Source organism: Pelodiscus sinensis, chromosome 1 (assembly GCF_052426305.1).
Source record: "Pelodiscus sinensis isolate ZL-2025 chromosome 1, ASM5242630v1, whole genome shotgun sequence".
Classification (NCBI taxonomy): Eukaryota; Metazoa; Chordata; order Testudines; family Trionychidae; genus Pelodiscus; species Pelodiscus sinensis.
In genome coordinates this window covers 28,920,481-28,946,523 of record NC_143052.1, presented here as the reverse complement: position 1 = coordinate 28,946,523, position 26,043 = coordinate 28,920,481, and the positions used below count along the sequence as shown (strand labels likewise).

General features: G+C 44.6%; 1 protein-coding gene across 2 annotated transcripts in view; it reads right to left on the bottom strand.

The window, feature by feature from the left end:
* Positions 1–26,043, bottom strand: part of SLC26A4 (solute carrier family 26 member 4) — a 44,505-nt gene that overhangs the window by 5,709 nt on the left and 12,753 nt on the right. For both annotated transcript variants that reach the window (XM_014572171.4, XM_025183249.3), the window contains exons 6-17: positions 25,433–25,597; positions 19,610–19,762; positions 19,436–19,518; positions 17,449–17,596; positions 14,980–15,093; positions 14,046–14,123; positions 13,714–13,809; positions 7,705–7,811; positions 7,285–7,354; positions 6,808–6,900; positions 6,594–6,689; positions 1,443–1,673 (exon numbers count right to left, since the gene is read on the bottom strand). In XM_014572171.4, the coding sequence (XP_014427657.2) occupies positions 1,443–1,673; positions 6,594–6,689; positions 6,808–6,900; positions 7,285–7,354; positions 7,705–7,811; positions 13,714–13,809; positions 14,046–14,123; positions 14,980–15,093; positions 17,449–17,596; positions 19,436–19,518; positions 19,610–19,762; positions 25,433–25,597 (1,434 nt within the window). The remainder of the gene's footprint in view (positions 1–1,442; positions 1,674–6,593; positions 6,690–6,807; positions 6,901–7,284; positions 7,355–7,704; positions 7,812–13,713; positions 13,810–14,045; positions 14,124–14,979; positions 15,094–17,448; positions 17,597–19,435; positions 19,519–19,609; positions 19,763–25,432; positions 25,598–26,043) is intronic.

The following is a 26,043-nucleotide window of genomic DNA, read 5'->3' as shown; positions in this document are numbered from 1 at the left end:
AGTCTAGACAGGCCAAATGTTGGAAAAACCTCTTCCTTCAGAAGAATTGGGGGGAAAAAAGCAGCAGTATAAAGGTTGGGGATAGCAAGTGATGGAGAAGAGGAGAACAGAGAGGGAGGGCAGGGCTTCAAGGAAGGGACAGGGTCTTGGGGGAAGGATGGGGCGGTAGATCTTGGCTTGTTCTGTCATTTAAAAAGTGATCTTGGGTGTAAAAATATTGGAGACCACTGCCCTAGAGCCTGTTTATTCCCCAGCTGCTTTCTTGTCTCCTGTCAGCAGAATTAGGGAGCCCTTTTGGCAGAGATACTCCTGTGTAGCCAGGGAGAAGTTTACACAGAAAATTCATATTTGCTACAAATTATTTTGGATGATTTACTGGAATGAATTAACTCACAGGGATGTGGAGAAAATTCTAACGGCACCTTTGCTGCCTGCCTGCCCCGATTCTGGGGAGAACTCGTCTTCCCTGAAGGCTTTGGGACAGAGCAGCCCCAGATCCAGCCACCGGAGCTGCCACCACCTGCCACACAGTGACTCCAATACCAACCACCAGAACAGCCATCTGCCACCCGCCACATGGATCCTCCAGCCCCGGTTGCCAGAGCAGCCACCTGCTGCTTACCACATGGCTCCTATTGGCTCCAGCCGCCGGAGCAACTGCCTGCTGCCCGCCTCGCAGCTTCTCCAGCCCCCAGAGCCACTGTTGCACAGCAGCTAGCGCTCTGCAGCCCAGTACTGGGCCATGGCCCAGCAGCTGGAAACCTCTGTTCTAATATTTACGTGTTTGTATTTACAACCTTAATACTATTTTTATTACAGATTTTAAATTAATTTATAAATAGACCAAAATCTACCTGTTGTTACAGAAATGTTAAAGTTGTGTCCCAAACCAACATACACTGGGGCTGTGTCTACATTGGGGCTGTGTCTACATTGGCACCCTTTTCCGGAAAAGGGATACTAATGAGACCAGTCGGAATTGCAAATATCCCCCGCGGCATTTGCATGAACATGGCTGCCGCTTTTTTCCGGCTCGGGGCTTTGCCGGAGAAAAGCGCCAGTCTAAACGGGAGCTTGCGGAAAATAAAGCCTTTTCCGGAAGATCCCTTATTCCTACTTTCAAGGAATAAGGGATCTTCCGGAAAAGGGTTTATTTTCCGCAAGTTCCCGTCTAGACTGGCGCTTTTCTCCGGCAAAACCCCAAGCCGGAAAAAAGCGGCAGCCATGTTCATGCAAATGCCGCGGGGGATATTTAAATCCCCCGCGGCATTTGCAATTCTGACTGGTCTCATTAGCATCCCTTTTCCGGAAAAGGGTCCCAATGTAGACACAGCCTGGGAAACTCAAAATTAATTTCAGCTAACCTGTCCTAAATTAACATATCAATGACTAGATTTTTTTAGACAGAATACCAGAAAACAAAACAACAATAAAAGACTTACCATTCTCATTGTCCTCACAGCTACAACATCCAAGAATGACACACCTCCAAAGTCAAAAATGAGACTGTGGATAGGCACTCTGGGGACACTGACTTTGACCGGGAGTTCTGAATTCCAGTCCACTTGAATCTCTACTTCTTTGGTTGGAATTTTAAGATCTTCAGGATCATCAAGATCTTCATCAGGCTCAAAAGCTTCATTGGTTACCCCAGAATCACTGATGATGCCATTCTAATCCGAGCAGATAATATAAGTGATATATCATTTCATCAGGAACAATGATTTTGGAACTTTTCCATAAGATTTTAGGTGTCAGGAATAGCAGTGGAAGCCTTTCCCCCTCATTTCTTCACAAATGACTGATCCTGCATCCCATGACTTAAATAGAAACAAAATTATAACAATACTATGACAAGATTATGACTCTCCTTTCATACAGTATCTTTTATCTCCTGATTTTTTTATTCATTAAGGGAAGAGAGTCTTGTGGGAAAACAATGCACGAGCTTCCACTTGAGAACCTCGCCCTATAGAATCCTTAGGACTTACATATTTATTTTTGAATTATATTTATTGCATTTGCTAAAATGACAATCCTAGGGTCAAGTGTTATTGTCACTTAATTGAACATTTCATCATATAAACCTGAAAGGAAATACAAACTTAACATCCTACAGTATAGTGTCTGCCTCCTTCTGGCAAAAACTGGCACCTGCTCCCAACCTTCAAATGTGGGATCTTTCAATAGGACATTTGGGCTACGTCTATGCTGCAACGCTATTTTAGAATACCAGAGTATCCCGAAATAGCTATCCTGCATCTTCACAGCAAGCCCGTTATTTCAGGCTCACTAGTCCAACATCCCTGTAAACCTCATTCCGCAAGGAGTAAGGGACATTTCAGAATAGTAGGTTATTTCGAAACTTGGTGCTGTGTAGACAGTGCCAAACTACGAAATAAACTATTTTGAAATAAAATCAAAATAAGATATGCAATTTGCGTAACTCAAATTGCGTGTCTTATTTTGAGCTACCCCTATTGTGTAGACGCACCCCTACAGTTCACATTTGGACACTTAACATAAGCCCTACATGATATAAATGGCCAATTTATACTTAGCAGGATAAATTACATGATATAAATGGCCAATTTATACTTATCAGGATAAATGTTGTCCCCCATTTAAGCAGCAGTGGAAGGCCCCATCTGCAGGAAACCAATGCAATTCTTCTGAATATGGGGGACAAGATATAAGGAGCCTGGTGTAAGGGATTTTCACTAATACTGACACAACGTTAAATTGCATGTTTGTTTTCTTGAGTGGATGTTTTCAGAGGACTATCCACAATGACTCCAAAATTTCTTTCTTGAAGGGTAACGGCAACTTTAGACCTCATCATTTTATATGTAGAGTTGGGATTATGTTTTTCAATGAGCATTTATCAACACTGAATTTCATCTGGCCATTTTGTTGCACAGCCACCCAGTTTTGTGAGTTCTCTTTGTCATTCTTTGCAGTCTGCTTTGGACTTCGTTATCTTGAGTGGTTTTGTATCATCTGCAAACTTTACCACTTCACTATTTACCCCTTTTTCCAGATCATTTATAAATATATTAAACAGTATTGGTCCCAATACAGACCCCTAGGGGACACCACTATTTACTTTCATGCTGCAAACTGGCCATTTATTCCTACTGTTTGTTTCCTAGCTTTTAACCAGTTACTGATCTGTTAGAAGACCTTCCCTGTTATCCCATCAGAGCTTACTCTGCTTACTTTACTTAGATCTTGTCAAAGGCTATCTGAAAATCTAAGCAGACCGCTGACGAAGATGGGGAAGAGTGAAGGGAGCAACTGCTCCAGGGCGTGGCAATTCTGATGGATCCGGGGCTCCCAGCCGCCGCCGCCGCTACTATGACAACAGTGGCCATGAGCTCCAGCCCCTTTAGAATTGCCACGGGAGTGCTGCATTCTGTGCTGTAGAGCCATCCCACATGTTCAGGCTGGCTCTGAGGACTGGGGGGATGAGGCACCATGTAGGCTTGCCAGGTGTCTGGTTTTGAACCGGATAGACCAGTATTTGAGCTTTCTGTCCGGGAAACAAATTGAGAAAATACCAGACGTATAAATGTCCGGTATTTTCTAATTAAGTAAGTTTTATTATTATCTTAAGTATCTTTACGTAGTTGCGTAGTGCCTGGCTGGTAGTGCCTGGCTGGTACAACTACACAGTAGAGAGGAGGGGATGAGAGAGCCGGGAGGTATGGGACAGGCAGCACCCCGGGATCTGCGTGCACCCGTGCCAGCCCCGCTCTCCGCTGGCTGGTTCCCCACCTGGTCCCCCCCACCAGCCAGCCCCGCTTTCCCCGACCCCCTCTGGCCAGCCCCACTCCCTGCTGTCCAGTTCCCCCCCAGCCAGCCCCACTCCCCCCAACTCCCTCCCGGCCAGCTCCACTCCACGCCGGCCAGCCCTGTTCCCCCTGACCTCCTCCCGGCCAGCCTGCTCCCCTCCCAGCCACCTCCCTCCCCATCTGAGATCAAGTATGTCCGGTAATTTTTTTAAATCATCTGGTAACCTTAGCACCGTGCCATCAGGGCAGTGCTGTGGTCTGGCTGTCACAGACCCTCTCCCTCTGCCTGAGGCTGCACCCATTCTGGGAGCACAAACCCGCCCCCCATTCCCACATTGCCCAGGGGCCCAGAAATCCTGCCAGGTCCCCTGAATGTAAACACACTTAGGGTCCATTAGATCCCCTTGTTCATATGCTTGTTGACCCCCTCAGAGAATTCCAGTATATTAGTGAGACATAATTTCCCTTTACAGAAACCATGTTGACTCCTTCCCAACAGATTGTGTTCATGTATGTGTCTGATAATTGTGTTCTTTAGTTTCAAAAAATTTGCCCAGTACTGAAGTTAAGCATACCAGTCTATAATTGCTATGTTTGCCTCTTGATCCTTTTTTAAAAATTGGTATCACATTAGCTATCTTCCAATCATCTGGTACAGAAGCCAGTTTAAATGATAGATTACATACCATAGTTAGTGATTCTTCAGTTTCACATTTGAGTTCCTTGAGAACTCTTAGATGAATGCCATATGGTCCTGGTGACTTATTACTGTTTAATTGCTTCAGAGGGGTAGTCAAGTTAGTCTATAACAGGAAAAACTTAAAAAACAACAAATAGTCTAGTAGCACCTTAACAAAACATGTAGATGGTATCTGAGCTTTTGTAGGCACAACCCACTTCTTCAGATGACAGGAGTAGGTTGTGCCCACAAAAGCTCATGATACCATCTACATGTTTTGTTAGTCTTTAAGGTGCTACTAGACTATTGGTTGTTTTTTAAAGTTTTTACTGTGTAATTATCAATTTGTTCCAAAACTGCCACTACTGACATCTCAATCTGGGACAGTTTCTCAAATATGCCACCTAAAAAGAACACCTCAGGTTTGGGAATTTCCCTCACATCCTCAGCCATGATGACTGATGCAAAGAATTGATTTAGTTTCTCCACAATGGCCTTAACTTCCTTGAGTGCCCCATTAGCATCTTGATCAACCAGTAGCCGTACTGGTTGTTTAACAAGCTTCCTGCTTCTGATGCTCTTTAAAAAAATCGCTGCTAGCTTTTGAGTCTTTGGCTAGCTGTTCTGCAAATTATTTTTTGGCCTTTCTAATTATATTTTTATGTTATAGGGACTCCATTAAGAAATATATTAATCTAGCCTTGTTGAACATCTAACACAGAGCAATCGGCAATCTTTTGGGTGAATGTTGCCACCTTCTGGGAACACAACTAGACATTCTCTTTGCTACACCAGCACTGATTACCAAATGCAGTTGTCTCTGGCTGCCTAATGAATGGTTTTTTTCCTTAGCTTCCCAAGTCCCATGTAGGGTCCCTACTTCTATAACAGTGATCTGTCAAAATTCTCTCTTCTTTATTTTAAAAATACAGGCAGTCCCCGGGTTACGTACAAGATAGGGACTGTAGGTTTGTTCTTAAGTTGAATCTGTATGTAAGTCGGAACTGGCGTCCAGATTCAGCTGCTGCTGAAACTGACCGCCAGTTCTTACTTACATACAGATTCAACTTAAGAACCCCAAGTCAGCTGCTGCTGAAACTGATCAGCAGCTGATTCCAGGAAGCCCGGGGCAGAGCAACTGTGCCTCGGGCTTCCTGTAGTCAGCGCTGGTCAGTTTCAGCAACGGCTGACTTGGGGACGTCTGGGGCAGAGCAGCTGGGGTGCTGCTGGGTTGCTCCAGTAGCACCGCTGCTCGGCGCTACTGGACCAACCCAGAAGCACCCCAGCTGCTCTGCCCCAGGAGTCCTGATTCAGCCGCTGCTGAAACTGACCAGCAGCGGCTGAATCAGGACGCCTGGGGCAGAGCAGCTGGGGTGCTGCCGGGTTGGTCCAGTAGTGCCCAGAGCGGCGCTGCGGGACCAACCGGCAGCGCCCCAGCTGCTCTGCCCCAGGGTCCACAACAAAAGCCTGGTCTGCTGGGGGGGGCACACTAGCTGCGCCCCCCCCCCCCAGCAGACCAGGGACACAGGGAGCAAAGCGGCAGCGGGGGGTGCCTCGCCTCTGAAGCTTTGCTCTGGCGCGGGACTGCTTTGCTCCCGGTGCCCCTGGTTTGCTGGAGACAGTCCCCAGCAGACCAGGGGCACCGGGAGCAAATCCGCAGCCGCGGCGGGGTCCCTGCGCTTCTGAGGCTTTGCCAGAGCAAAGCCTCAGAAGCGGGGGACCCCGCCGCTGCCACTGGTTTGCTCGCGGTGCCCCTGGTCTGCTGGGAACCGTCTCCAGCAGACCAGGGGCACCGCGAGCAAACCCGCCGGGGCTGCGGCTTTGCTTCCGATGCCCCTGGTCTGCTGGAGACGGTCCCCAGCAGACCAGGGGCACCGGGAGCAGCTTTTCTCGCCCCGGAGGTCGAGGTGGCTGACCGCTGCCTGTGAGCTCCGGGGCGAGAAAGCCCGGTTCGTAAGTGCGAATCCGACATAAGTCGGATCCGCGTAAGTCGGGGACTGCCTGTAGAATACATGGAAGCTTCCATGTATGTTAATCAAAACAAAGCCAACTTGCCTGATTTTATACATATTAACCGTGACAGTAATTTTTAACAAAGAGAAGGAAAAAATAAACTTTACCTTAGTTGCTTTTAATTTTCCCTTCTTGATCAGTTTCTGTATCATCCTGAGTGCTTTGAGCCTTTTGTTATACACTCGAACTGCATCAAATCCCACCTGGAGAAAGAAGAACCAAGTTATCAAAATTATTTTTGTTTTATCTAGAGACAAACAGCTGTAGAAATTCCACAGCCAATTAAATAGTAAACCTCCAAAATCATCACAGATTACTTACTGTGGATTTCAGGCTGCTTTTCAATCCATCTATATTAGCATAAAAAATAGGACTGGAAAATCTGAGAATTTTCACTCCTTCTGGTTCAACAACCTATTATCAAAATAATTTCAAGGTCAAGCATGTATTACATTTACCTAATCAGCTGCAGTACCTAAACTTAGCCTAATAAAGCATCAGTTTCATAACTTACCAAGAATCCAAGTAGGCACCTAATATGAATAAAAAGGAGCTGATACTAGCTACCTTCATTTTAGTACAAAGGTTTAGCTCCCAGAAACTGTAGTTTCTTGCATGCAATGTGATCTGACCACTTGGCTCCAGATGGAAGGCTTTATGCTCTCTAAGACCCATTATCTTCAGGAGCTGCACTTTCATGTTAAAGGTGAGAGCAGCCACAGGCTGCAAGGTAGAACTCTGTACCTCACTTTGGCTTGCAGTCTGCCATTTGGAAAATAACCAGCCAGAAACACTTACACTTTTGTATTCCTTGACATTCTTATAGAGATCTGTGCCAGGGATGTTCCCAAGGTTACCCCATGAGGGACTAACAAAAATAAAAAGAAAACATGGTATAAAATAAACATTGAGCAACTCATAACATGGGATAACTCATAGGTGCGGACTTCAAGAATGCTCTGGGGCTGGAGCATGCCTGGGAAAACAAATAGTGGGTATTCAGCACCCACCATCCCATCAGCTGTTTGGTGGGCCCCACTGATCAGCTGTTCAGCAGGCCCTGGAAATCAGCTTTTCCCCTCCCCCCCCCAGCACCTCCCACCCACAGAAGCCCGAACTAGAGATGCTGAGGGTACTGCCTCAGCCCCTGGCAGGACTCACAGCACACCTAATTCCACTGCCTCTGCTAACTGATCCTGCTGTTTTTGTGTTACTTACAACTGAACTCTCACCACAACTGTCAGTAATCCAAACACAAGGCCAGCAAGCAACCCCAAATCAAGCCCCAGAATGATGGCTGCCACACATGTAAAAATCCAGATCATCTAGAAAGAAAAGAACAAACACAGTGTTTCTGAATTAAAAATTGAAAATAATGGCTGAGCACAGCAGAGATTTACTACACCAAATAAGAACAACAACAACAGAACTTAAGCTTGAAGATGGTCAAAATACCAAAACCATTGGCTGGCTTCTATATTAAGCTCTTCCTTTATTTCCAAGCAGTTTTGCCCATCTTTGTTTTGTTTACAATTCATATTTGGTTTTCTGGCAATAAATTATCATGCTTTTCTAAGGCAACAGAATCTAGCAGGTACTCTTGTAGAGTTAAAGAAGATACAATTTGCCATGGTCTTTACTTCTCTTCAACAGCAGCTCTTTTTGTTAACTTTACGAATTTGAAGCAATGCATTTTCTCAAGAACCTAATTTAATGTAGGATTGCAGTCTGCCCTTAAACATGTAGTGGCAAAAGAAGGCTCCCACTTATTGCTGATAGAAGGATCTGTGTCACAAGTGGGTATTTTCACATAAACAAAGGGTTGGAAGGATGACACATTTTGAAGTCTGTACTGCTGACTGAGGTAAAACCATCCAATTGGGCTAATGTTTGAACTCCTTACTCAGTCCTAGCTCAGTACCTCCCATTGGACTCAACATTGTGAGGTGCTGAGTGCTATCAGCTCCTATGGAAGTCAATGGAATTTTTACCCAGGAAAAGGACTGAATAAAAACTGGGCATGGAATTTGGGATACAGCCAGGAAACTGCTCATAGGCATTCATGAGAAAATCTTTGCATATAAGAGACTGTGTGGAGAGGATTCTTTCCATGTAATCTCTGATTCCCTCAAACACACTGAGGGCCTCTCCACAAACTCCAATAAGATATATGAGGGATGCCCTAAGATAAGATTTAGAGGTCTGTAGGCATAGACTAGAGGTAATTGTGCATACATATCTTGATACAGTAAAGGTTCCCATACACTCATTCCAGCACAGACTATTCCTGCTCTAAGCAAGAAAAAATAAGTATATATGGTGAGGACTGTGATGCTATTGGTCCAGGTGTGGTGCGTACTAATGTTGCTATTGCAGGGTATACAGCAACATTTGGGGACTGGTTACTGTGACAGGGCAACATCTGCCACGCGCTGGGCTCTCAGGAGTTAATAGAGCTCTATGGAGGCTGTGCAGGAGGCAGCCAATCACAGAAGGGCCAGAAGGAGCAGCCAATCAGGGCTTTCCAGGCCCATATAAGAAAGCCAGTGCCACAGAGCTGTTTCAGTCACTCCCTGGAGCTTGAGAAGGAAGGAAGACTGGCTGCCTTGCCAGAGCAGTGCTGCAGGTAGAAACACAAGGAGTGAAAGGAAGCTCTTGGCAGGGTGCTGGAATATAGAATCATAGAATACTAAGACTGGAAGGGACATCGAGAGGTCATTGAGTCCAGTCCCCTGCCCTCGTGGCAGGACCAAGTACTGTCTAGACCAGGGGTGTCCAAACTTTTTTCAACGAGGGCCAGATTTGATGAAGTGAACATGCGTGAGGGCCGACCATTTTGCCTGACATTCTTTGAACCATTAAAATTAAATGCAAATTAACTATTTTATGCAAAGTTTATTGCAAACGGCATACTTTTCATTTCATCACATGGATGACAAATCTAAACAGGTGTTAAATCACTCTGCCTTTCATATCTGAAGGCCAGATGAAAAAAAAAATCCAGGAAGCTGAAATATATGTCAGGAACATTGTAAAGTACATTACATATTATTGGTAATAAAGGTTGTCTGTCAACTTTTAAGTTCAAAAAATATGAACAGGAACATAACACCAAGTATACATGTTGTGTCCAAATATATTTATAACTGATTTAGACCAACTGACATTAACTGAGATTTTACAATGTATTCATCTCAATACATATGGATTTGTTGTGGGCCATAAAAGATAGATATTGCCAAATTACCTGGGGGGCCGTATTAAACCGGAACACGGGCCGCAATTGGCCCACGGGCCAGACTTTGGACATGCCTGGTCTAGACTATCCCTGATAGACATTTATCTAACCTACTCTTAAATATCTCCACAGATGGAGATTCCACAACCTCCCTGGGCAATTTATTCCAGTGTTTAACCACCCTGACAGTTAGGAACTTTTTCCTAACGTCCTAAACCTCCCTTGTTGCAGTTTAAGCCAATTGCTTCTTGTTCTATCCTCAGAGGCCAAGATGAACAAGTTTTCTCCCTCCTCCTTATGACACCCTTTTAGATATCTGAAAACAGCTATCATGTCCCCCCTCAATCTTTTCTTTTCTAAGCTAAAAAAACACAATTCTTTCAGCCTTCCTTCATAGGTCATGTTCTCTAGACCTTTAATCATTCTTGTTGCTCTTCTCTGGACCTTCTCCAATTTCTCCACATCTTTCTTGAAATGTGGTTCCCCGAACTGGACACAATACTCCAACTGAGGCCTAACCAGTGCAGAGTAGAGCAGAAGAATGACTTTCTTGTGTCTTGCTCACAACACCCCTGTTAATGCATCCCAGAATCATTTTTGCTTTTTTTGCAACAGTATCACACTGTTGACTCATATTTAGCTTGTGGTCCACTATAACCCCTAGATCCCTTTCTGCCGTACTCCTTCCTAGACAGTCGCTTCCCATTCTACGTGTGTGAAACTGATTGTTCCTTCCTAAGTGGAGCACTTTACATTTGTCTTTATTAAACTTCATCCTGTTTACCTCAGACCATTTCTCCAATTTGTCCAGATCATTTTGAATGATGACCCTATCCTCCAAAGCAGTTGCAACCCCTCCCAGCTTGGTATCATCTGCAAACTTAATAAGCATACTTTCTATGCCAATATCTAAATCGTCAATGAGGATATTGAAGAGCCGGTCCCAAAACAGACCCTTACGGAACCCCATTTGTTATACCTTTCCAGCAGGATTGAGAACCATTAATAACTATTCTCTGAGTACGGTTATCCAGCCAGTTATGCACTCACCTTATAGTAGCCCCATCTAGTTTATTGATAAGAATATCATGTGAGACCGTATCAAATGCCTTACTAAAGTCTAGGTATACCACATCCACCGCTTCTCCCTTATCCACAAGACTCGTTATCCTATCAAAGAAAGCTATCAGATTGGTTTGACATGATTTGTTCTTTACAAATCCAAGCTGGCTGTTCTCTATCACCTTACAATCTTCCAAGTGTTTGCAGATGATTTCCTTAATTATTTGCTCCATTATCTTCCCTGGCACAGAAGTTGAACTAACTGATCTGTAGTTTCCTGGGTTTTTATTTCCCTTTTTATAGATGGGAACTATATTTGCCCTTTTCCAGTCTTCTGGAATCTCTCCTGTCTCCCATGATTTTCCAAAGATGATAGCTAGAGGCTCAGATACCTCCTCTATCAGCTCCTTGAGTATTCTAGGATGCATTTCATCAGGCCCTGGTGACTTGCAGGCATCTAACTTTTCTAAGTGATTTTTAACTTGTTCTTTTTTTATTTTATCTTCTAAACCTACTCCCTTCCCACTAGCGTTCACTGTTAGACATTCCTTCATCAGACTTCTCGGTGAAGACCGAAACAAAGAAGTCATTAAACATCTCTGCCATTTCCAAGTTTCCTGTTACTGTTTCTCCCTCCTCACTGAGCAGTGGGCCTACCCTGTACTTGGTCTTCCTCTTGCTTCTAATGTATTTCTAAAAAGTCTTCTTGTTTCCCTTTATTCCTGTAGCTAGTTTGAGCTCATTTTGTGCCTTTGCCATTCTAATCTTGCCCCTGCATTCCTGTGTTGTTTGCCTATATTCATCCTTTGTAATTTGTCCTACTTTCCATTTTTTATATGACTCCTTTTTTATTTTTAGATCATGCAAGATCTTGTGGTTAAGCCAAGGCCATCTTTTGCCATATTTTCTATCTTTCCTACACATCGGAATAGCTTGCTTTTGGGCCCTTAACAATGTCCCTTTGAAAACTGCCAACTCTCCTCATTTGTTTTTCCCCTCAGTCTTGATTCCCATGGGACCTTACCTATCAGCTCTCTGAGCTTACCAAAATCCGCCTTCCCGAAATCCATTGTCTTTATTTTGCTGTTCTCCCTTCTACCCTTCCTTAGAATTGTGAATTCTATGATTTCATGATCACTTTCACCCAAGCTGCCTTCCACTTTCAAATTCTCAACCAGTTCCTCCCTATTTGTTAGGATCAAATCTAGAACAGTTTCCCCCCTGTATGCTGGGCTGAGGTCCTGAGGCAAGGGCAAAGAGGGTGCTGGGGCCGCAGGGAAATGGCCCAGGGAGATCCACAGAGGAGTGACAGTGGATGTAGCAAGTGGTGGCCATGACATCTACAGGGTCCCTGGTCTGGGACCCAAAGTATTGGCTGGACCTGAGTCCCCCTGCCCTCACTCATCACTGAGAAAGTGGCTGGACTGAGGGACTATGGAAGGGAGGAAACAGTGTTGCACAGCTGAAGGGCTGTGTCACTGAAAAGGGGGCCTTAATCCTGGGAGTGAGATGGGTGCCAGAGCAGAGGTGATGGTGACAAGGCACCACCAGAAAAGGGTGCACTGGTGAGAAGAGCTAATCCCTGTAGCAGTGAGCAGAGGTACGTCAATACAGGAGGGCTAAACTCAAAATAAGCTACGCAACTTGAGCTACACTAATTGCATAGCGTAAGTCGAAATAGCTTGTTTTAAATTTGGGCACATCTACATAGCACTTATTTCAAAATAGAGCACTCCTCCTCCGACATCCCTTACTCCTCATACAATGAGGGTTACAGAAATTGGAGTAAGAAGCCCTTTATTTCAAATTTATTTTGAAATAATGGGCTTGCTGTGTAGATGGACAATACATTATTTTGGAATGACTGACATTCTGAAATAACACTGCTCTGTAGATGTACCCCAGGAGGCACCATAGTGATGAGTCAAACCCTGTCACAGTTACATATTGGTTCAGAACCTGAATATAAGGGGCCGATTCTCTCATCCATCCAAACTGGTCAGCAAAAGACCAGGGTGGGGTGGTAAAAGTGACTTCAAGCCATCTTTACATTCCTCCATTTCTCAGCTGGTTGAATTAGAAGGCAGCTCTAAACTTTGCTACTTGTTAACAGCAAGATGGCCAATATGCAGAGACACCCTTCCCTGAAGACATATCCCTTCCCTCTATGCCCTTTCCAATGGGAGACTAGGAATGAGTGTGATATACAAGCTGCTACAAGTGCCTCCTAAACAGGGAAACATTTTCACTGGCTGTATATGCTTGCTTTAGGGCAGTTTTATGTTTCCATACTAGGATCTGGCCTCTGATGCCAGTTGCATTGTTGCTGAGGTCCCAAACAGGACTAGGAGCCTAGATCAGTGGCTTTCAAAGTTGGTTCATAGGCCAACCCAGATAAGCTGCTGAAGGGTCTGCAATGCTTTGTTTATCTAAGTGTCCATAGCCACAGAGCCTCATAGCTCCCATTGGCTGCGGTTCACCATTTCCAGCTGCAGTAAGGTGGCCAAGGCTGGAACCACAGATGAGAAAAGCCAAGACCCTTGGTGCAGAACCAGCAGCTGAGACTTGGGCCCAGAAGCCAAGACTCCAAGTCAGCAGGGGAGCCCTCAGATGCAAGGCCAGCTGGTAGCTACAACTGGGCTAGGAGAGGAGCTGGTAGCCAGGACAGGGCCTACAGCGAGAGCCCGTAGGTTAGGTGCCAATAGCCAGGACCCCAGGTACAAAACCTAGTTCCTATGTTACTGGGACCTTGCAAGTGCAAGAGACATTCCTGCAAACATCAAGGGCTGTAAGAAGGAACTGAGAGGGTGTGGGGCCAGCGGCACCCTATATACCAGCACATGAGTGCAGAGCTCCAGGGGCACATACATACCTTAGCATGGAACTGACACAAACCAACACTCAAAGAAGAAAAGTAAATGACTTACAGCATCTGCCTTATTCTGTCTCCACAAACGAGGAACATCAAACACCTGCATGAACATCCCTTTCAAGTTAGCAATGACAACAGCTGCCAACACAGACTGCAAAGAGAGATTATGAAAACTGGGTTATTCAGAAGAGAGATCACACTGTGTAATTTTTTTGGTCAATGTTCTGGTTATGAAATAAAATTCAAACCATACACTATCAGCCAAATAGTCAGCTGGTATAAATCGGTACAGCACCAAATGGAGCTGCTATTCCAATTTACAGCATCTGAGCATCTGGCCTAAACGGTGCAGGGATGATTGTGTGCTGGGTAGAAGAAGCAACATACCTTCTGTAAGGGCTCTAGCAATTTCCCCAGAGCCACAATGGAAATCAGTACAATCCCAGCTGAGATCATGCTAGCAACCTGCAAAGAAGATAGTAGTGTTGATATGAAATAAGTACGGTTAGACTCTCTGCTCTGTTTTCAGACTCACAATGCATAATGCATATACTGGCATATTTTATTTTTCTTTGTAAACAAGAAGACTGGTTAACATTTTATTATGTGTAAGCATACATGGCCGAATCCAGAAACAATCTATATAAAGTGTGAAGTCTCAGCAGCCCACATGTATACCATACACAAAAAAGGAGGAAAGGAGGAAATCCACACTATTTGCTACTTCCCCTATGAATAATGCTCCTATTAAATAAACAATTTATAGATGTTTATTATGTAAAGCACAGATGGACAATAAGTAGCCCTCTGGTTGGACGTGGTTCTCCAGGGTTAGCTTATGGCAGGTCACCAGATGCTTTATTTCCCTGAGCCATTCTCCACAGCTCCCCCTGGCTGGCAACAGTGAACCATGGCCAAAAGGAGCTGTGAGTGGCCATGCATGTGGACGCTCAGGTAAATAAAGTGTCTGGCAGCCCATCAGGAGCTAACCCTGGCAACTGTGTCCAGCTGCGAGCCTCTTATTGCCCACCCCAGATGTAAAGAGTAACATACACTAAGAAAGTCATTGTCTCCCTCTAGAGTAGACATAAGAAGTTTCTGAGTGTCACAGGTGCCAGTTGCAATACTGAGGTCTTCAGTTTCAGCAGTAGCATTTCATGTGTTTAGCACTGAATGGCTTGGGTTCAAATTCTGCTGTCAGTCCATCCAGGGTCATATTCACAAGCATTTCATTGTTATCGTTATCCCTCTGAGTAGTCCTTTTCCTATGCAATATTAAACTGAAATATCTTTACAATTAATAGTAAAATACGCCCATTACCTGGGTCTTCCCACCAGTGCTTTCCTGGACAGCAGTACGCGACAGAGCTGTGGTTGCAACAAAACAAGAAAAAGCTCCTGCAAACACATTGCTGACCCCAAAGGCAATAAATTCCTAGAAGAAGATTAGATGATGATATAAAATGTAGATTCTTTAAGATGTCACTTGCACAGCAAAGTTAAGATTTCCTTATAGGAATCTGTAAAGTGAGAAATACAGTAGGCATCCACAAAATACTGGATTCATTACAAAAAGCTACTATTAAGTGTTTTAGAGCTGGTGGTCCGCACACAGTATTTTTTACTGATTTAATTACATCATTCTAAAAAACAATATAGTTACATTGTTGCAATCCCTCTCAGTGGAGACAGTCATACCAGTATGATGATGCCTATGTTAATATAGATTAATTCCATAAATGTATAGGCTCTCTCAATAAAACCATTTATACCAGTATAATTGCATCCATGCAGAATTAAAGATAATGGTTTCTAAACCAATATTGTTACATCAGTTCAAAAATGTGTTTAGACTAGCCCTTATGGATGCAAAAGTTTTAATACCAGAGTAGGCTATGGAAGCCAGGTCATTAAATAAAAGAGACCTAGATGATCCACACAGATTTTGATACAACTTTGTTCTGGAAGATCTTCAAAATAGATCACTGACTGCTACTGTTGTTAGGTTTGAAAAGCTATGAATCTATGAAAATAAATTATCACTGATGAAAGAAGGTAACTGATACTCCTTTAAACCTTCTTTCATTGCTTGTTTTTATGCTATTATTTTTCACTCATCTATTTTAAGTAGACTAGTATAGTAATCTAGCTTTCTTTCTAGGACTTTCTGTTACTGAATGTTTTCCAGGCATAATGTTAAGTACTAGAAGGAATATAATTTTGTTTGATTACCAATCATTCAGCTACTGTAATCGCTACCTAATGTCTTCTGGAATAAGGTAGTGCTGGTTGAATGCTGAAAACAGTACAAGCAGCTGTACTACCCATTTAGCCTCATTAAACTGAAAGTGAGGACATGTTAGACAACCTTAATTTAAAGTTTCCCAATGTGAACATTGCGTATTATAGCTTCAGGACACACAATGGCCAACACAGAGGAGTCTCCACTCATAATGCACATGTTAAGAGGGCTAATTCAGTTACATGATCCATAAAAATATTTCTCAAATCAGATACATTGTAACTAGGGCATTGTTCATTAGTGCTAAAGGATAGAAAGACCAGTTAAACAACAAGCTTAGTTCATTTTGTGTAGTGAAAACAACTTTCCCCCATATTCCAAGGATGCAATAGATGTTCAGAATGGATAGAGGAGGAGACGACAAAGGTAGCTCTAAGCCATTTCTTCACTTCCCTTATATCCCAGGAATAGAGACAGTCTGAGCAACCACATGGTTTATTGACACAATTTTTGTCACACTATAACCAAATCGGTTCAGAAATAGATATAGTTAAAACAATAGTGTGAGCCAGTTGACTGAGTGTAACCTTATGTTGGACGGAGCAGTCTTTCAGGTACTGCTCCCTCAGCCCAGCACTGTCCCCCTCCTTATCACCAACCCGCCTCAGAACACTCTTTAGGCAAAGAAACAGAATCAGGCAGAATAATGTTGGCATGGTATCCTCCTCCCCACGTAATGGATATCCCTAATTGCCTCTTGAGAACAGCTTTCAGTGCTTTGATGTCACTGGAAAAACACAGAGGAGAATAACTAGGACTAAGGCACTGGCTCAGTATCTTAGGGTATGTCTACACTACCCCGCTAGTTTGAACTAGCGGGGTAATGTAGGCATACCGCACTTGCAAATGAAGCCCGGGATTTGAACTTCCCGGGCTTCATTTGCATAAGCGGGGCACCGCCATTTTTAAATCCCCGCTCGTTCGAACCCCGTGCCGCGCGGCTACACGCGGCACGAACTAGGTAGTTCGAACTAGGCTTCCTAGTTCAAACTACCGTTACTCCTCGTGGAATGAGGAGTAACAGTAGTTCGAACTAGGAAGCCTAGTTCGAACTACCTAGTTCGTGCCGCGTGAAAGCCGCGCGGCACGGGGTTCGAACGAGCGGGGATTAAAAAATGGCGGCGCCCCGCTTATGCAAATGAAGCCCGGGAAATTCAAATCCCGGGCTTCATTTGCAATTGCGGTATGCCTACATTACCCTCCTATTTCGAAATAGGAGGGTAGTGTAGACATACCCTTAGGTAGTTCACACCAATCTCCTCTATGTATCACTATATCGCATGATCCTATCTCATCTGCTTTTTCAAACAGCTTAATTAATTTCACATATCAGAGTTTCGCTAGTGTCTGATCAATCTGTATACCTCTCAAGGTCCCTTCCAGTTCTAGTACTCTATACTTTTCCGCCTCCGCCAGTTTGGACATATAAGCATCCTTCATGCACAAATTACATTTAATTAGTTTTTAAATTAACTGCATTTCATATACCTGGTTTCCATCAATAGCATAGTCATGTTTCGTTGCATAGACTTTTGCCACGGACACAGCGATAGCATAAGCGACCACAGCAATGGAAAATGCAGCTGCTATCATTTCTGAAAACATACTGACAGCAGGAGGCACCGGAGGCAAGAACCTAGTATTTAAAGGCATACATTTACATTATCAATTTTAATCAAATTCTGTTTACTAGATTTACCAACAAGCTTCAAGGCAGCAGGACATGCACACTACTAATAAGATGCATGATAATATTTCAAGTTAACAAAAAGAGGGGAATATGTGCTGACCATATAACATGCTTTTCTTGTTCAATATGTCCCAAATCCTGGTCCCATGACTGGGCTGGCCTGAGGAAAAATAGCACGCTGGACAAATTTGTATTTTGGCACCCACAATGCCATTTTGCCTGGGGGCTGGGAAGATGGCTAGGCAGCTCCTCATACAGTGACCTTCTCATCTCCAGGCTGGGAAGCGATGGAGGCAGGAAGCAGAAGGACAGGGATGCAGAGCTTCCTGCATCCTGGGGAGGTTCAAAGGTGGGCCTGACCCAGCCCGGGGAGCAGCCTGTGAAGAGGAAGCTTTGTCCCTCCCCTGCCTGGCTAGGATTAGCATCTGGAGCCTAGTGCAGAGCAGAAACCAGCTAGGGCACTCCCAGCCCTGCTTCTCCACAATTCCAGGCCCAGTTAAAGGGGCTTTGAGATGGTTGGTGGGGGAGGGTTGACCATGACACCCCCCGTCCCAGGCACCCTGGACAGTTGCCCACATGAAAGGCCAGCCCTCCCTTTTGAAGTCAGTGACAGAACTCCCACTGGTTTCACAATATAGGGAATTAAAATTTGGCTTTGTGCTAACAAAGCAAAGAAGTATAGGTTTTGGATAGGTTAACCATTCTGTGATTAATGGCGCTATTACATTAACAATATTTCACACTTGTACACTTAACACTTTGCATCTGACAAACTGAAAGAACTTTGCAAATATCAGTTTGTTAAGGCTTGCACACCAAATAGAATATGAAAGTTATAATAAAATGCTCTAATCTCCTATGTGACAATTGTCAGAGCAACTGTTACTCTTGTGAGTATGCCGGAGTACTTTATGAATAAGGATAACAGTGGGACCAATAACATCAGGATGGGTTTTCAAGATTGAGTCCTATTATTATTAAAACACTTAACATTTATACATTTTCCATACTCTCATATTCACTACAAACATTAAGGGTATGTCTACACTAGCTCATTAATTCGAGCTAGGTAGGGTAATGAGGGCAAGCAGAGTTGCAAATGAAGCCTGGGATTTAAATACCCCGGGCTTCATTTGCATGTTCCCGGGCACCGCCATTTTTAAATCCCCCTTAGTCTGAACTCCGTGCCCACAGCTACACGCGGCACGGAGTAGGTAGTCCGAATTAAAGATCCTAATTCAAACTACCGTTACTCCTCGTGGAATGAGGAGTAATGGTAGTTCGAATTAGGATCTTTAATTCGAACTACCTACTCCATGCTGCGTGTAGCCACGGGCATGGAGTTCAGACTAAGGGGGATTTAAAAATGGCGGCGCCCAGGAACATGCAAATGAAGCCCGGGATATTTAAAATCCCGGACTTCATTTGCAACTCCGCTTGCCCTAATTACCCTACCTAGCTTGCACTAACGAGCTAGTGAAGACGTACCCTAACTGATTATTATAATTAATAATAACACTTAACTGTTATATAGCATTTAATCCATAGATCTCACCTAAAAAATGCTTTACAAGGGAGAGTAAGTATTATTATTCCCATTTTACAGGTAGGGGGATGGTCCCCAAAGGCTACAAAGGGAAATAGTGACATTGCCAGGACTAGAACTCAGGAAATGTTTAGCTGAGACACAAACTGTGTCTCTCTCTGATTCTACTATTTCTTGTACTAGTGTCATTAATAGCCATTTAAAGTAATAACTGTATCTCAGAACACTAATGCACTTACCCTCTTGGAATGGTTTTAACAATGCCTGCATTGTACCTTTTTTCCAAATCAGCACCGTATGATATCCCTGTGGCTATTATTGTCTGGAATTAAATAAAACAATGGTTTCAATAGTGAAAATTGCTCTTGTCTTCCTGAAAACAGCCATGTTTCTTATCAGGGTATTTTGCTTACCACAATTACTTCTATGGGAATAGGAACAGGGATCTTGTGTTTGTATCGATCATTTATTTCTTTAACTACCATGCAAACAAAAATGGTCAGTAGCCCAGCAATGAGATCTGCAATATTAGTGGTACCAATTTTTTGAAATATTTCAATGAGGGTCTGAAAAAAAAAAGACAATTCAAAATGTTTGAAGCCACTTAAGCAGAATGAGGAAAATAGCTCATACAAAGAAGCAGACATAAAACCTCAGAGAAGGTCAGGGATTACCTGTCCCACATGTTCATTCTTATGGGCCTAAAGAATTTGACTATGAATATGAGTTTCTTTTGTGCACTGTCAAGCTCTTACAGAGTCAGTGGGGTGATCTCATGGTGAATTTAACTGAAGGAGTATAACTATGAGCATGACTGATCTCTTATTTATCAAATGCCTTTTAACTTCTGTATCATTAATAAAAAACAATAAGGGTAAAATGCTGCTTGTGTTTTGCTGAAGCACGGGGCAAGAAAAAAGACATATTCCTCCTTGCCCAAATAGCAGGCAAGATCCATCCATGGTGCTCAAGAAGGAGCTAGCAGATGCATAACTAAAGCATTGGCTCACTCACCATATGCCCAAGGAGCATGGTCTCTAGTGTGTGGATTAAGTATTTGCTCAGCCATTGTCCATAGCCAGAGAGTGTAATGCTGCCATCATAGATCCTGCCACGCTGTGTGTAATCCTGCTCTGGGGCAAAGCAAGGCCACCTCAATTCATGGTGCCCAAACTCTCCCTTCAGAATTCAGCCAGGCCAGAAGGAAGTGGTTTGTGCCCACGAAAGCTCATACCATCTACATTTTTTGTTAGCCTCTAAAGTGAAACAGGACCATTTATTGTTTTTTAAGTTCCTACAGCAAGTATGTAATAGACAACATCTCCAGCTACCCTTGCAGCACTGGGGACAGGAGGATGTGATCTTATTGTTTTACTGCACACATTGCAATTTGCACAGCTGATTTTTAAAAATCTGCTTACAAAATGGTAAAAATAATATTCCTTTAACAATAAGTGTATAAAGGTTGGTCCAGAGAGAGGACTATTAATTATTCTCACTCCTTTCCCTAATTCCATCCCAGCACCTAAGTGAAATAGATGAGTGCATATTATTCCTACTTAACACAGAGATATTAAAATATTTGCTTAAAACCACATAAACCACTAGCAGAGGTGAAATTAGAACTCATATATATTCTGCACTCTGCTTGATCCACTTGTTATTCTACAAAGACACTGAGTCTTAACCAGAGCATCAGCACTTCATTTTGAAGTTGATTAGAGTTGGTAACACCATCTAATTCCTTTTTAAAAACACTGTTTCTAGATGCACTTCCCTTTGAAAATCATAGAAGACAGAGATGGGAAAAACTGAGATATCATCTTCTAGTCCATCTTTATGACAGTACAGCATTGTTCCCTATAGTGCATTACCGAGTGCTATGTCCAATTTCATTTTAAATGTCCCAGAGCTTCCATTAATTCCTAAAAAGATTATTCCTCAGACTAACACGTCTCACTGTTAGGAAGATTTTCCAAATATTCTTCCTCATATTCTCCTTTTTTCTCAATTTCATATACTTATTCCTAGTCTGTAAGTCAATTTATTTCATTCTATACATGAATAGCCTGGCTATTCCATAAACATTGCAAAGAGTTGAACATATTTCCACCTAGTCTTCATATATGCCAGTGTCAGGAGAGTAATATTTTAAAGTCTCTGATTCTTTTAAACCAAACCATGTCCCCCTTTTGAGACTTGTTAGCCCTACTGTGAAGTACAATACAGGCAGTCCCCGGGTTACGTACAAGATAGGGACTGTAGGTTTGTTCTTAAGTTGAATTTGTATGTAAGTCGGAACTGGTACATATTGTAGGGGAAACTCTAGCCAAACATTTTTTTTAGTTTTGGATAGCATAGGGAAAGGTTAACTCCCCTCTAATGTTTGTTTTGCTGTCTGTTCCCCTGTTCAGAAGATTTCACATCTATTTCTGTCCCTGTGACAAACTCAGGACTAAAGGAGTAACTCATCAAATACCAAACAGCTCTGCACCATGCTTTGAGCTAATAGCTTTATTTCCACACACCACCCAGGGTTCTAGGAAGAGGGTCCTTTTTTTGCTAACACAATGAGGCCAGCACTTTGTTTGTTTTGGTGGAGTCTTTGTTTGCCCAGGGAACCCAGCATGTATAGGGGGAGGAGGGGCGGAGAGGCTGCTTTTGTCTGCTGTTCGGCAGCCTGTTGCTCAGGGGAGGGGGCAGCCTGTTGCTGGCAGGGGGGGAGCGGGGAGGCGTGCAGGATGCGAGGCCGCGGGGGGGGGGGGGGAGCGGGCGTGGGGAGGCACTTTTCCTCTGCCCGGCAGCTCTGCGGGATCCCTGTCCCTGTGGCCAGCTGCTGCAGGCAGAGGCCAGTTGGAGCCGGCCGAAGAGGAGGAGGAGGTGGATTCTAGGACCCAGGTGAGGAGCCCCGGGGACGCTGCTGCGCTCCGGGAGCCCGGCATGTATAGAGGGGAGGAGGGGCAGAGAGGCTGCTTTTGTCTGTTCGGCAGCCTGTTGCTCAGGGGAGGGGGCAGCCTGTTGCTGGCAGGGGAGGGGGGGCAGCGGGCGTGGGGAGGCACTTTTCCTCTGCCCGGCAGCTCTGCGGGACCCCAGTCGGAGCCGGCCCGAGGAGGAGGAGGATCCTAGGACCCAGGTGAGCGAGCCCCGGGAATGCTGCTGCGCATGTGCGGGAGTTGCCTCACCCCGTTCGTATCTAGGGATCCCACGTAAGTCGGATCCACGTAAGTCGGGGACTGCCTGTATAGCCCTTTGAGCTCAATCCTGCTCCCACTGAAGACAGTGAGAATACTCAGCTTTAGTGGGGAAAACAATATGTAGCGCCCCCTCTCCGCCTGGTTACCTTCTTTAAAGCCAATCTCCTTACAGGTTTTGATGGACAGGTCTGGGTTCTTCTGGATCCCGCCACCCACTCAACTTTATTTTTTCTGATGGATTTATTTGGCGGTGCCTCCACCCCCCTCGCTCCTTCCTGGCAGGGTCACCAGGGCAGCTTGGGAGGAAAATTCTAGCCCAGGGTAATCCCCATGTATTTGCCAGATAGTTGGAGACTCCCAGAAAATAGCACAAACACATAACACTATAATAAACGCAATTATATTAAACAGGAGACAAATATAACAGAACAGGGTAAAACACTATTTTTAGGTTCACCGGTGCCCAGCAACTGTAAGATCAGTGTCCCGTTGGTACGCGTACTTTGTTGGGGCCCTTGATGACTTTTGACCACAAAATTCTTCTCTGCAGTGGTATAGCAGTGGGGCTGACTAGGTCCAGTATAGCCCAAAGGACTCACACATGGGAGAAGCAGCAAATCCCTCCACAGGTTTAATATGCAGCAGGTAATAAAATCCCCAAATTCCCTGACTAACTAAAAGTTGGTGCACTCACACACTCCATGAATGAGCCTCAGGTTCAGAGATGACTCAGTCACTGAGGGGCTGCTCTCTTCTGGCAGGGATCCTCTTCAGGCAGGAATCAGGCTGCTTCGGTCCCAGAATTTCCCCTCACCGCGAAGGGGTGCAAGGCTCAAGGTGCAGGCCACACAACTGCACCAAAATTCAAACTATAATCTCCTACCCCAGCATTCAGACCCACACAGCAGGCTGCAGCCCTGAACTAGCAGATCGAGCAGAGCTGACCATGTGGTCACTGGTCTCACCCAGGGAGCTGGAGAGCCAACTCAGCCTGGCTGGGGAAGCCTCCCAGCAAACTCCACAAACTGGGAATCAACAGTGGAGACATAAAACCCAGCTGAGGGATCCTGCCTTCAGGTCCCTAGAGGCCAGTTCTCAAGGGGAACCCTGCATGCAGGCCTGGGGCTTACTAGCTCCCACACAGGCAGCCTTCCCCTTGTCCTGGCTGGCTCCAGGCTCCTCCAACAATGATCTCTCCTTCCCCCTGGGAGGGGCATCTCACTCCCTATGGGTTGCTGGGCAGACTCTGGCCCTGGTAGGGAGGGGGAGCCAAGGCAAACTCAGAGCCTCTCCCTGAGCTGCCAGCAGACAAGGCCTGGGAATCTAAGTAATCTCCTTGGGGGTTACAAATAGGTTCTATAATATGGGACAATCCACAACATCAATACAGGTCGGACCTCCCTGATTCTCCATGATCAGTCCTGGATGAGGGATTTGCCAGACCAGGAGAAGTCATATCTGATCCCCGTGCTACTGACCCCACAGCCCGGGCTCAGCTGCCAGCCTCCTGGCTGGCTCCCCCCCTGCCATCAGCCCTCCTGCATGGCCAGTGACCGCCTTTCCTTGCCTCACTGGGCAGACTAGCTCCAGGCCAGCTAGGGTGCACCTAGCTTCTGACCCCACTGTGTAGCCCAGCGCCTGGTGTGCCAGGCTGCCAGCTCCACCAGGCAGCCCCGCTGCCACCTGCTGGGATCCCAGCCCTGCCAGGCATCCCTGCTGGTGGGTGCCAGCTCCGAGACCTGCTGGGAAACCCAGTTGCTGGGTGCCAGGCAGGCCAGCTGGGGTGAGCCGGACACCCCAGCCTCCTGGCAGCCCACTGTCCTGCCAGCCCACAGAGCTCCCAGCCACCAGCCCTTCACTGGGACTCTCGGGTCTTGAACATCCGTGGTCCTGCTGGACCATGGGTATTACCGGACCACAGTCCTGATTTAGAGAGGTTCAGCCTGTGTTACTACAGTACAGTCAAGATCATTCTTCATTTCACCATTTTTTACAAGATTTACCCAGACAGATCTGACAGGAAGCAGTAATTAATAATTTCTCAAGCATTACTCTGTAACTATCCTTTAAGTCCCTCAGTCAATTATTTTAACGTTTCTGCTGCATCCTTCATAACTGTGAGATTCTTGTAAAAATAATGCAATATCTCAAATGTGTTGCAGTAATATCCTGACCTCATAGGACCATATCCTGCATAGCACTTGGCCACTGAGGCTACGTCTCCACTGCAGGTATTTGTCGGCAAAGAGTATGCTAATGAAGCGCTCATTAGCATTTGTTGTGCTGTCATTTGCATATCTCTGCCAATGCTTTTTGCACAAGAGGTTTTTGCGCAAAAACAGGCAGTGTAGATTGGTACGTTTTGCGCAAAAACAGCCCTTTTGTGCAAGATCCCTTATGCCTCAAAAAAGGTGTATGGGATCTTGCACAAAAAGGGGTTTTTGCGCAAAACAGACCTGTCTACACTGCCTGTTTTTGCACAAAACCTCTTGCGCAAAAAGCATCAGCAGAGATATGCAAATGACAGCGTGACAAATGCTAACGAGTGCTTCATTAGCATACTCCCTGCCAGCAAAAGCCTGCAGTGTAGACATAGCCTCAGATATGAGAGTGGTTAACAAGGACAGAATGCAAGACCTTTTGCTCCAGAAAGATAGGTCTCAACAATGTCAATTAAAAAAGAATCACATTGATCATCCTATATTTTGTCATCTCCATTGTATTAATCTGGCTCCACTATTGTTTCCATATGTTCCTTCTCCCAGGACACTCAGATTGAATTAAACTGACCTTCATAAAAGTCTTGTAACATCCTATGAACAGCGGAAAGGAAAAGGAGCCTTCTCAAATGAAGAATTGGGGTCAATTACAGCCAAATACCTATTGATGTATTGACCTTAATGGGAGCAGGATCATGTCTATATTCTATATTCTTTCAATCTATCATGTGTATCACTCCTGCATGAAATTAAAGCAGCAGAAGAAAGACAGACATAAGAAACTGTGGCACAAAACAAAAGCAAATCAGCAGGGCATACTTACATATATGATGGAAAGAATCCCATTATAATTTTTGGTTGAAACGTTTAAGACTATTTTCAGTTGTGAAACAAAAACTTGAAATGCTGCTGCAGTTGTGAAGCCTCCAACCAGGGGATCTGCAAGGTACCTCACAATGAAACCGATCTGAAGGGCTCCAAACACAAGCTGGAAAAATCACCAGGAAATAACAGTTTGCTAAATAGTTAAAAGGCTCAACAATGTTACAAAATGTTCAGGATTCACTATACTAGCTCACTGGGAAGAGTTCAGATGGCAACTGGGCCAGATTGTGCTCTCCTACTCACATGGACTTGCACCTTATACGATAAGTACTCTCACCGAAGGAAATCAAGTTATCTGTGATGTAAAGTATTATTCAGTGTGAGTAGTTATATCACACATAACCTGGGCCTGTGTGAATCTGGTAAATCTGAAACTAGTTTAATAAGCAAAAGTGTAAGAGCCTCAGAGAGTATATCACCACATGTCACTGGGACAACAGGATTTATACAATTATAGAATCATAGAATACTAGAACTGGAAGGGACCTCAAAAGGCCATCAAGTCCAGTCCACTCCATTCATGGCAGGCCCAAGTGCCATCTAGATCAT